This window comes from Erinaceus europaeus, chromosome 4 (genome assembly GCF_950295315.1).
Source record: "Erinaceus europaeus chromosome 4, mEriEur2.1, whole genome shotgun sequence".
Lineage (NCBI taxonomy): Eukaryota > Metazoa > Chordata > Mammalia > Eulipotyphla > Erinaceidae > Erinaceus > Erinaceus europaeus.
Genome location: NC_080165.1, coordinates 113919468 through 113932606, shown reverse-complemented (window position 1 = coordinate 113932606; position 13139 = coordinate 113919468). Strand labels below are relative to the sequence as shown.

At 37.4% G+C, this 13139-nt stretch overlaps 1 protein-coding gene across 1 annotated transcript in view; it reads right to left on the bottom strand.

Annotated features, from left to right (window-relative positions):
- Positions 1-10185: 10185 nt before the first annotated feature.
- IL20RA (interleukin 20 receptor subunit alpha) overlaps positions 10186-13139 on the bottom strand; it is a 42025-nt gene continuing 39071 nt past the window's right edge. The window contains 1 exon segment of the mRNA XM_060190833.1: positions 10186-13138. Coding sequence (XP_060046816.1) covers positions 12579-13138 — 560 coding nt within the window. The 3' untranslated portion in view covers positions 10186-12578.

Sequence of the window (13139 nt, the reverse complement as noted above, 5' to 3'; positions counted from 1 at the left end):
TTTTCACCTTTATGGAGTTTATATGCTAAAAATCAAACAATTGGAATTAATAATATATTAATGTAAATAATTGGAATTATTAATATTACCCTTTCAATTAACTACAGTGTGCATTTATATGTCTCATCTTTTAAAAAAAATTTGCATTCATTTATTTTAATTGCAGTACATTTACTGTGTATCATCATGGAATGTAAATTCAGGTTGTAGAATTTCATAAGTGTAATAAAACATTTTGTAGTAATTTAGGTTTGTGTATGATGTCTGAACAAACCAGCAGACATTATAGGTAATTTGTTTAGTTTAATATTCTATAGTACTTTTTAAAAAATCTTTTTTTATTTTACTTATTTTTTTATTATTGAATAGAGACAGAGAGGAAATTATAAGGGTCAGGAAAGATAGAGAGGGAGAAAGATAGAGAGACACTTGCAGCTGCTTCACCACTCATGAAGCTTTCCCCCTGCAGGTGGGGACCGGGGTCTAGAGCCTCGGTCTTTATGCACTGTAATGTGTGCACTTAACCAGGTATGCCACAACCTGGCCCCCTATTTTACAGTTCTTAAAGACAAAATAAACATTCTACAAATATTTTTAAAATGTCCATCTAAGTTTGCATTAGAGCTTAAAATACATATGTCTATTTCAATATGACATTTAAAGTATTCTGATAGAATAAAAGCAAAATATAATTCTGAAATTAATTACAAAAGAGATGATAGGGGTCGTTAGTTAAGTTGTTTTCATGTTTACAAGTATGATTTTGGAAAAAAAATTCCTTTTCAGTAGTTCTGTTATTATCTTTTTAGGTTTGGCTAATCGTACAAAAATCTTTGGTTGTTGGGAGGCTTATCATGATAAATTTCGTGCAATGCTCTTCAAGAGACAGCCAAACTTATAAACGGAAGTATTAATGAGTCTACAAGTCAGGCACAAAAAGTTAAATTAATTGGGGTAATTGGAACAACTATATAACATAAAAAAGCATGCAACATTTTGTAATGACTGTACTTCAGAACTAGACTGTTCTTTAAAAAAATGTCATCACAGACTGGGAGTATGGATCAACCTGCTAATACCCATCTTTAGTGGGGAAGCAGTTACAGAAGTCAGACCTTCCCCCTTCTGCATCCCACAATGACTTTGGGTCCATACTCCCAGAGGGATAAAGAATAGGAAAGCTACTAGGGGAGGGCGGTGGGAATTGTGTGGAGTTGTACCCTTTTCATTCGATGTTTTTTGTCAGTGTTTCCTTTTTATAAATAATTTAAAAAAAAGTCATCAGAAGAATTTAAAAAAATGGACATTTTGCCACCATGAAGGATATTTAAGTGACACAACTTGATAATCCTTTTAAGAACTTACTTACTGAAGCAGGCACTCATATTTTAGTCATCAGGGGAATCAACCCTGTGGAAAGAAACCCAATATTCAAATTATCATATTATTGTTAGACCTACTCAAATAATTTATTGCCAATATAAACATATGTGATGTCTAACTAAAAGAAATACCAAGATCAAGACAGTGTCTTTTCTTCTAAGGTTTAGATTTTGCCCAGAATTCTTTATACATGGAATTGGCAGTATCAACAGTTACTGCTCCCACAGCAAAGCCTAAGGCTGCAACATGCATGTGGATCAGGTGAAGGGACTGTTTAGTATTTTTCTGATCTTCAATCCGTATAATCTATATGCAAGATTTGCTGCAAAACCTGCCATTATAATAGGAACAAATGGTGCCTTCTTAGCTTTTCAGATCAATTTAGACTCCTGACCATCTTCTGAAGAGTAAGTTAAATCATGTTGCTTAACAGTGACTGAAAAAACTACTAGAAGTCCGAGAGTCCATGACCCCTGATGTACAGACTGGCATTTTTTTTCCCCCAGAGCACTGCTCAGCTCTAGCTTATGATGGTGCTGGGGACTGAACCTGGGACCTTTGGTGCCTCAGGCATAAAAGCCTTTTTTTTTTTTTGCATAACCATTATAGTATCTGCCATGCCTTGTGCCATCATCTTTATCTTTGTAACTCAACTCCATTGTTCTCTTTCTTTTACTTTTTAAAAAGAATTTATTTTTATTGCTGAGAAGTGGTTATTTTATTTTATCTTTTAAATTTATTTTTATATTACAGAATTACACGTTGACAGGGATTTTAATCCACACCATTCCCACCACCAGAGTTCTGAATCTTCACTCTCCCCACTACAATCCACCACAGTTCCCCTAAGGTTGTAGACATGAACTATCTTCTCTACAACTGTCTGTCCACATTTATACATAGTTGTCCATTCTTTTTCTGATTCAATCCTCTCTTCCCCTTTAAGCCACTCATAACATCATAGCTACCTTCATATGTCCCTCTACTTTTCCTTCTCTCTCTGTGGGTGCTGATGGAACTGGAGTTCACAGCCCACTAATCTTCATCCTATCACTTCTCTCCCTTTGGGAGTATGGATCAAGGTTGTTTATGGGGAGCAGAAGGTAGGAGTTCTGGCTTCTGTGGCTGCTTCTCTGCTGAGCATGGCCATTGATCCTTATCCCCAGTCAGTTTCTATCTTTCCCTAGTGAACCAGAGCTCTGGAGATGCAAGGGTCCAGGACACATTGGTGAGGTCATCTTCCCAGAGAAGTCTGGATGGAATTGTAGTAGCATCCATAACTTGGTGTCTGGAAGGTGGCATGACCTAAACTGAGACAAGATGGTTAATGAACAGGAACCAAAAAGTAGGATTAGAGCAGATGAAATTAGGGATTTTAGGGTAGAAGAAAGCTAGGAAAACCATTTTAGACATGTTCCTGGGGGCATACAACTATGGCAGTTTTGCTTAAGTTTGGTAGCTAGACTGAGGTTGGATAAGAATATTGTCTGAGAATGGTGTCAGAGTAGAGAAAAGAGATAGAAAGTTGAATTAGGCAGGAAGTAGCTCCCATTCTTATAAAATTATTTTTTCCTATTCATTATTACCTCCATATGTCCCTCTCCTTTTCTCTCTGGGTACTGATAAAGTTGGAGTTCAGAGCCTTCTTTATTATTATTATTTATTTATAAAAAGGAAACACAGACAAAACCATAGGATAAGAGGGGTACAACTCCATACAATTCCCACTACCAGAACTCCCTATCCCCTCTGCTCCCTTGATAGCTTTCCTATTCTTTTCTTTTTTTTTTTTTCAATTAAGCAAGGAGACATTCACAAAATCATAGGACGGGGAGGTACAACTCCACACAATTCCTGCCACCCAATGTATAAATGTGAAAAGATAGTTGGATGGTTGGTCCATGTCTACAACCTTAGAAGTATGATGGATTGCAGTGGGGAGACTGAAGATTCAGAACCCTGGTAATGAGAATGGTATGGATTTAAACCTCTGTTGACATGTAAGTATATAAAATTAAAAAATTAATAAAAATATGTTTTTCACAAGTAAAAAATATTTTCTTTTTGTGTGCGGCCAAAATTAAATATTTACCTCCATCCACCTGTTCCAGGATATATATATATATATATTTAGCACTACAGACTGTGTAAGCTCTAAGTCCCTATTGGTCTGACCTTATAGCTCATGGGCACATTTAGGGAACATTGTAGGTTGCGCTTATTTCAGGACGCCTTTTTCGAGTGGCAGAGCAGGATACCCCCAGTCTTCCTTCAGAGACTGGGACTATCCTTACTGTTATTGCTTTATAGTAAAGCCAAAGTCCTGGGAGGGTCCACAAGAGGCTGTTCCTTATGGAAGTGACCAGTGGGAGTACCCCATTGTTTTCTACTTATAAATTTGAGCTGGGGGCTATACAGTGTACATGGTGCTGGAATACGAAGAAATCTCCATTCTCTTTTATTTTATTTTACTTTATTTATAAAAAGAAAATGCTGAAAGAACCATAGGATAAGAGGGGTACAACTCCTAACAATTCCCACCACCAGAACTCTGTATCCCATCCGCTCCCTTGATAGCTTTCCTATTCTTTAACCCTCTGGGAGCATGGGCCCAGGTCATTGTGGAGTGCAGAAGGTGGAAGGTCTGTCTTCTGTAATTGCTTCCCCACTGAACATGAGCATTGACAGGGCGATCCATACTCACAGCCTGCCTCTCTCCTTCCCTAGTGGGGCAGGGTTCTGGGGAATCAGAGCTCCAGGACAACACTTGTGGGGTTGTCTGTCCAGGAAAGTCAGCTGGCAACACACTAGCATCTGGAACCTGGTGGCTAAAAAGAGAGTTAACATACAAAGCCAAAGAAGTTGTTGATTAGTCATGAACTTAAAGGCTGGAATAGTGCAGATGAAGATTTGGGGGTGGGGGTGGGGAAGGGCCTCCTATTCGTAGATAGCTAGTAGGCATATTTTAGTTATATTCCAAAACTACACTAGTTTTTTTTTTTTTTTCCTGAGCCTGAAATCTGATATGCAGGTGGGTCCAAGTTATTGTCTGGGGAGATGATGTCATGGCTGAAAAAAGGACCAGAAAGCTGGATCAGGGAAGAGAGTAGCTCCCATATCTGGTGGCAATACGCTGGCAGGAAATAAAATACTTGGGGAAAGCAAATATATTTTATTTTTTAAAATATATTTTTATTTATTTTATTTTAATGAGAAAGAGTAAATTCAAAGACATATATATGGAGAGAGATAGAGAGATAGAGAAAGAGACTAGAACACTACTCAGTTCTGGCTTATGGTGGTGCTGGGGATTAAACCTAGGACCTCAGAACCTCAGGCTTGAAAGGCTTTGCATAACCATTATGCTATCTCTTCAGACCTGAAATCTCTATTCTCTATCAGTTCTTTTCATCCCATTTTCTTCCTTGTTGATAATGCATATTAATATGATTTTTAGATTTGCCTAAATCTGAAACCCTCTGACCATTAAGAAATAAGATATTGTTTAAGTTGTACTTATACACTGATTACTTTCAGAAAGAAAATGCTCCATCACAGTGTAACTGCCTTTGGGCTTTTTAGATTACTGAGCTGAGAACAAGGAATATTGATTCAGATGGAAGGTTTATCTAAGCCATGCTTTGAAAATGCTCTTAACCTAGTGTTTATTTGCAATGCTCTGATACATAGTTGCTCTAATAATGCCTACTTCAGATTTAAGATTCAGAAAGATATTTATAGAAGCAAGATGAGTTCTGAGCCTTCTTTGTGCAGTGGGATAGTCCCTTTTCTGACAAACCAAAACTTCATTAAGAAATAAAGACAGGGGCCAGGTGGTGGCGCACCTGGTTGAGTGCACATGTTCCAATGCTCAAGGACCGAGGTTCGAGCTTCCGGTCCCCACCTGTAGGGGGAAAGCTTTGTGAGTGGTAAAGCAGGGTGTCTTTCTCTCTTTCCCTTCCTCTTGATTTCTGACTGTTTCTATCCAATAAATAACTAAAGATAATAAAAAATAAAAAATAATAATAATATAAAATAAAAAAAGAAATAAAGACGTGAGGCAGGGGATAGATAGCACAATGGTTACACAAAGAGACTCTTATATCTGAGTCCCAGGTTCACTCCCCCACACCACCATAAACCAGAGCTGAGTAGTGCTCTGGTAAAATAAATAAATAAATAAATAAAATAAATAAACATTGGCAATATCCTCATTAAACATGAGGAAAATAACCTAAAAAAAGAAATAAAGACAGTGATGAAGAGGGGAAAATGATTATATTTCTAGACTTAATTTCTCATAAAGATGAGAGACCAGAAAGGTCAGTCCAATGCTGAATGCTCAGGGAAGAATAGGTAAGCTTCATATGTCACTTTCAAGTTAATTCAAAGAGTTGACCTATGGGAAAAAGAGAATGAGGCACTAGCTAGTGAACTTCCTAGAAGAAAAAGAACACAAACTGGGATTACAGATTATTCCTTGTTAGACATTTTGAGATGAAAGAGATTTGTGAGATCATCTAGTCCAGTCCCATGGAACAATCTTTTCAAAAACTTAGTGGAAATCAGCCTATTCTTGGCCCCCTCTCATGTGGAAGCTCACTCAATATCTTAAATGGTTAATAATTATAAGCTGCCGCTTAGTAATGGAAAGCTCCCCTCTACTACCCAGGAAGTTCTTTTGGTGCTTTCCATGTTGTTTCTATGTAGTGCTGGGAATCCAGTGCAGGGTCTCGCACATAACAGGGTATGAGCTTTACCTGCTGAGTTATTGCCTGGCTCCCCCTATGTGTTTCCTAGTTCCATCCTCTGAAGCAATGACGACAACAAATCTAATGACTCCATTTACAGGAAAATCTTTTTTACATGTGACAGCTCTGATACCTTCAATAAATTCTGGATTAACTCCTTACTTCCATTTATGTCCTGGCTACAAAAAACATTCTGACATTTTCTGGATAGTTAAGACCTTTGTTAAAATAAAACTGTGGTTCTCAGAATGAATACATGTTACAGGTTTTTTTTTTATGCTAGGGTTTAGTTGATGGGGGTTGCTACTGAAATGTACCCAAATGTCATATATATATAATGAATCAAACATAATTCATGTATATATTCCTAATATTTATATATGGTTTGATTTTTGTAAAAGAGATAAATGCTTCAGTCCCTATTGTGTCTGGTTAAAAGGTGTATTCATTTGAAAGTATTGTTTCAACCTTTAGTTTCACAACCTTTAGTTTCATTTTGGAAACTGGTGGCAATAAGCTGGCAGGAAATAAAATACTTGGGAAAAGCAAACACAGTCTATTGAATATTTGCAAATGGTCACTAAGCATTTGTATCCAAGGCAAACTTATTACAGAAAAGAGCAGTTAGTTAATGTGTAAAAGCAGAGGATTTAAAAACTCTAACCGTCTCACCAGCATACTAATCAGTAGCAGAGCTCAACTGGTATCTGTATCATAAGATGAAATTTATTTGTGCTATTTTATTTTTGTCAGGGTGACTACCTGCCTGCCTGAAAGCTTGTGGCTTATTAACTCATTATTACTTGTGACTAGGAGAAAGGTGCTTGCAATTTAGTGGTTCATGTATATCACTTGCCCTCCTGATTTGTTGCCAGGGCTCACATAGCTGCTGTTTGAATAACAGTTTTTAGCAAATCCAAGGTTTTCAGCACAAGTCCATCCCCATAGAAACCCAATTAACCAGTTTGTCAATAGCTCTGCCCAGTTCAGGATACGAGACATAATCAAACCCTTAAAAACAGAAATTGATATTAAATATACTTGTTTCTTATCTTTTGAGGGAAAATGTCTAACAGCTCTCACAATTTCCAACTCTTTGAACAATGGTGCAAAGCTACACTGTTTATGGAATGACACAAAATTCAGGGGGTTTAGGGTTTCATTATTGTTTTTTAATTTTTAATGTTTATTTATTCCTTTTGTTGCCCTTGTTTTCTTTATTGTTGTTATTGATGTCTTCATTGTTGGATAGGACAGAGAGAAAGGGAGAGAGGAGGGGAAGACAGAGAGGGGGAAAGAGAGACATCTGCAGACCTGCTTCACCGCTTGTGAAGAGACTTCCCTGCAGGTGGGGAGCCTGGGGATCCAACCGGAATCCTTACACTGGTCCCTACTTTGCACCACCTGCGCTTAATCTGCTGTGCTACCACCCGACTTTCTATTATTGTTTTTTTTTTTTAAATCGAATACATACTAGGGCGTGTATAGCATATAATATCTACTCAGTTTAAAGAATAGTAATAGTAATAATAAAATGCTATGTTTCTATTACATTTAAGGAGACTCTTAACACTTCTGTGAAAACCCTTGCAAGATCTTGAATCCAGTTAGTGGGAGTGGGCAAGGGATTGAAATCTTAGTTTTGAAATTTTTGCCACATATGAAAATAGTGCTTGATTCTGTGTTTTGTGACATTAAACAAATGGAATTATCTTTTTTTTTTTTTGCCTTCAGGATTATTGCTGGGGGCTAGGTGTCTTCTCCTGGAGGCCATTTCCCCCCCTTTTATTGGCCTTGTATTATTCTGGTTATTACTGTTGTGATTAATGTCTCTGTGGTTGGATAGGACAGAGAGAAATGGAGAGAGGAGGGGAAGACAGAGAGAGGGAGAGAAAGATAAACACCTGCAGACCTGCTTCACCTCCTGTGAAGTGATCCCTCTGCAGGTGGGGAACCGGGATCCTTACACTGGTCCTTGCTCTTTGCACTATGTGCGCTTAACTTGGGGCTCTACCGCCCGACGCCCTGGAATTATTTTTACAATCTTCTAAATTAGGTTGCATACTGGAGAGAGAGGAGAGACAAGAAAGCACAACTCCACCATCCATGGAGCTTCCTCCTGGCACCGGTGTGCTCCCATATGGTTCCGGAGCTCTACTCCAGGTCCTATGCGTGGCAGGGCATGAGTTCTACTAATTGTTTTGTCTACTGTTCTGTCACAGATGTTTGACAAATGTTGGTGGCATCTGTAAAGTTTCTGTTCATCTTTAATAGTCTTGGTCTTTAACATAACCTCCAAGTGGATGTTCGTTGCTGAATGCAAGTAAAGACAGTAGGTTAAGGTTTGGAAAGCATTTCTTCCTCCAAGGCTCCCATCAGGGAGGCGGAAGCTTGGTGTTTGTGTCAACTGAGGGAGGCTCCTTTGACTTCAGAAAAGTCCACTGGTACATTTGTCTAAAACTGCATCTCTGGCACTTTGTTAATTATGGAAGCAAAGAGTTATTTTCTCCTTTACCTTTCCTCAGATTTTTTTTTTGACTTCTGAATCTGTTATTCTCTGGATTAGATGGTACATGGAGGCTTCTGACCAACTCAGAAGGTGGATTTCAGTCTTCCTTGCAATTGAGTTTGTATCATCAAAGATGTCCTTGAGGTCTAGATAGCAACAGATTTTTTTTTTTTTTTTTTTTTTACAGAGCCCTGCTCTGCTCTGGCTTATGGTGTTGTTGGGGACTGAACCTGTGACATCAAAGCTTCAGACACTAAAGTCATTTTGCATAATCATTATGCTATCTCCCCAGCCTTCCCCTCCTCCTTAATTTTAGTTACTTTACAATTAATATTGATAAAGTATTAATTTCAATAGTGAAATAATGTATACTTAATATATTAAGTAGACAATATAGTAAATATTTAAATACTCCACAATATAGCATGATTTATTAAGGAATTATAGGCACATGTTTTTGTGCAAAGCCTTTGAAAACTGTGGATCAAAGATTTGTGGAAGATAATATGGAAGGAGATTCAAAGGAAATAGAGGAAAACAGTTCACCAAATAATTTAGAAAAAAAAATTGATCTGTGATAAGGAGGCGTGATGTCTGAGCCAGAAAGAAATTGATTTATGACCCAGGTGCACTGATCCATGCTGACAGAGCCCTGTGTTTAATGTTCTCATTAGAATTATATGCTATCCAGCCTTGTGCTCTGGGTTGTACAAATAATTCTTTTTCCATATTGATTTCCTTTGAGTTGAGCAAAACTTGAGGACTCCAGATTTTTTTTGGGTTGTCAGTTGAGGAGACAAGTGCCACACTCCACTCAGTTCCTTACCATGTGAAAAGGGCAGTAGGCTTCATTCTGTAGCAGTTGTGTTTTATCCGCCCAGCAAAGTTTATGGAACACTGAAATAAATACTAATATTCAATTTTCTTGTCTATGTATTGACATATACCTACATTCTTGTAAAAGATTTATTTTTTACGAGAGCATTGATCAGCTTGGGCTTCTGGTAGTGTAGGGGGCCTCAGGCACAAGTGTCTCTTTGTATAACCATTATGCTATCTATCCCTGCCCTAAAATAATTTTTTTTACAAGGAAAACCCAACCTAATTAGGAAGAAACACGTAATGTCCTACAGCAACTAGTAAGAGGATGAAAAGTGTTTATCAATCAACCTGACATTTCAACTTCTGAGCTTCATTTGGGTCTCAGGTTTAAGGATCAAATCCAGTGAGATTCCAGAGATGACTTCTTATAACATGTGAGGACTGGGCCACATAGGTGACAGGTGCATGATGGCTGTTACCCACACATACACACTGCTACTAAAAAATATTTTACCCTTCCACACAAGGAATTCTTAACTTGTTCTCATGTTTGAAGATAGATCTGTGTTGCAAAGTACTGAAGTTAAAAAAATAAAGAAATGCTCAATGTTTCTGACATGCTTAGAATGACAAGAGGTGTAAAAGCAAGTCAGAATTATATTACCTTTTACAGAACCAAGAAATGTGGTTCAACCACTGAAGAATTTAAACCCAGAGACAAAAGGTAAGAAACAAGTTTTTATTGTACTTTTAGGCAGAAAAACAAAGTGAAGCAAACTCTGCCTTTGAAAAGTTGTCATATCTGAATAGCTCCTCTTTCTGGGGCTAGATAAATACCATAAATATTCTTTTAAAAATTTTCTTTATTGGGGGATTAATGTTTTAGAGTCGACAGTATATACAATAGTGTGTACATGCATAGTATTTCCCAGTTTTCCAAATAACAATATAGCCCCCACTAGTTCCTCCTCTGCCATGGTGTTCCAGGACCTGAACCCTCCCCCGACTCATCCCAGAGTCTTTTACTTTGGTGCAATACACCAGCTCCAGTCCAGGTTCTGCTTAGTGTTTTCTCTTCTGATCTTGTTTTTCAACTTCTGCCTATGAGTGAGATCATCCTATATTCATCTTTCTGTTTCTGAGTTATTTCAATTAATATGATTTCTTCAAGTTCTATCCAAGATGGACTGAAAAAGGTGAATTCACCATTTTTAATAGCTGAGTAGTACTACATTGTGTATATACACCACAACTTTCTCAGCCACTTATCTATTGTTGGACACCTGGATTGCTTCCAGGTTGTGGCTATTACAAATTGTGCTGCTATGAGCAGAGGTATAAACAAATATTTTTGGATGGGTATGCTTGGTTTCCTAAATGTTATTCATAAGAATCCTGACTCACACACCACTTATTCTGTGCCAGGTACTCTTCTAAGTGCCTTCTATATTCATAGCCTCTCTCTCTCTCTCTCATTCTCTCTCTCCTTCTCTCTCTCTCTCTCTCTCTTCAAAACAACCCTAAAGGAGTTTTTATCTCTATATCATAGGAAGGCAAAGTAGGACACAGGGGATGTTTAATATATAAATGTTCTGTGAATGAAATAAGGAAGTCAAATCCTTATCAATACCATTATTTTGCTAACAACAACCTATTCTTTCTCACTCTGTAGCATCTTTCATAGTTAGTATTATAAGTTTGTTCTTCAAAAATGGCAGAATTATGTCTACAGAGATTGAAAAGAACAGAACACTCTGGTTAATATAATTATACTCTAAATGAAATCATTAGATCAGAAACTGTTTGGATTTGTAGACAATTTCAAAAGACCATGACTCCAGAATCAATCTCTCCTACCAGTGTTGTCTGCCTGTGCCAGAGATATAAATAAGGAAGTATGGATAATATCTGTTTTCCTGAAAGAGCATCAGTGGATTATGAGTTCGTGATTAAAACAGATACATATTAAGGTAAATCATATGCAATTGCTACTTCTGCAGATCAAAAACAGTCAAGCATTTATATGATTTCAATTTAATAGATTCTGTCATCTTTTAATGCAACATCACTGTAAAATTTAATTTTCTAAGAGAATGGTGAAGGAAAGGTAATAGTTACTGGAATATCTGTAGGATGGTCTTCTTTTATGGTAGACATTTTAACTTCCAAGGAAATTGTGTCAAATATTTAATACATTCTCCAAATTCAGTTAACTGTGTTCTTTTAGTGTCTTTATTTCTTTATTGACTCTAAGATTACGTAAAGAATATTTACTTATACACATTACAACAAGTTTTGAGGCATTGTTAATATCAATTACAATACATAACAAAGTAATAACAGTGTTTTAGTGGTTGAACTCTCTGTAGGTTAAACTATGTAGGTTGTCTTTTAAGAACACATTTCCAGAAATAAATGCAGTATTCTATTATAAAACATTGTCATTTCCTTTCAGGTTATTCCCTACTAAGTTACTGAGAGGACAGTTTTGACTACAAAATAATATCAACTTATGCTTGCAATTCAGAATTTCTCATGAACAACTTATATGGTCCCTTAAAGTAGTCAAACATATGTGTTGTTATGAAGGTCTGTGCCTGATTTATTCATTCTCAATATGGGCTACTGTGATTGAGTAGTGAGTTAGGGTCTTTACAACTTACCACCTGTACTCATATATTTAATTACTTCATAGTTCTGATAATAAACCAAATTAAATAACTATTATTTATAAGGCAACTGATCTTCATAACCATAGTCCTTATACATGGAAAGTGTCCATAAAATCTTTGTAGAAGAGAAGGGATGGATAGAGTTTGGGGGCCCTGGTGCACGGTGGTGGAAAAGGACCTGAGGTGAGAAATGATACCCAGGCATCAACACCTGTGCTGTTAACTATTACCCATATAGTGATTTAAAAAAGGGGGAAAACAATAAAGAATCCATACATAACACTCACCTGCATACCTTCTAAATTCAACTTTACAAATGCTTACTGAAAGGTAACTGAATTTCCAAAAGCAAACAGAACAATGAACATGTACACTTCCACCCAGATCCTTTATTATTATCACTCAGAAGTTTGCATTCCCTAGCAAAGAGAACCTTAAGCTTTAGTCATCCATATGCACAGATATTCCCTAGTCCTTGATAAATTTCACAAGATTGGTTTCATTTTCTTCTGGTGGCCTATCTGGAGCCTGCTCCTGGTAGAGTCTAGACAGAAGATTTGTGAACCTCATGTAGTCAGGATGCTCACATTCCTCTGCATCACATTCACAGTTAGGTAAGGAAGGTAAGCACAGCCTGCCTGTCTGGGGGTCCCAGTCCACTAGAGTAGTCAGTGGCTCTTCCTCTTGTCCCCCTCCTGTGTCCTTGTGCTCCTGTGGCAAGGGGTCTAAGTCTCTGAACTGTGGAATACATGAATATGGCAATGTTTGTGGAACCAAGTCTGCCAAAGTCACCTGTTGCTCAAATAATTGTCCTTGTTTAGGCACCTCCTCCAGTAAAATGAGCTCTTGATCTCTAGGCTCTGCACATATGCTAGTAGTTCTCATATCACATGCATATTCAACGACTGTTTTATTTGTGGGTATTGTACTGTAGAGTGACCCTTGTTGGGTTAGGGAAGCACTGCTGGTGCTGTCCTCAGACTGACAAAGTACATCCACCAG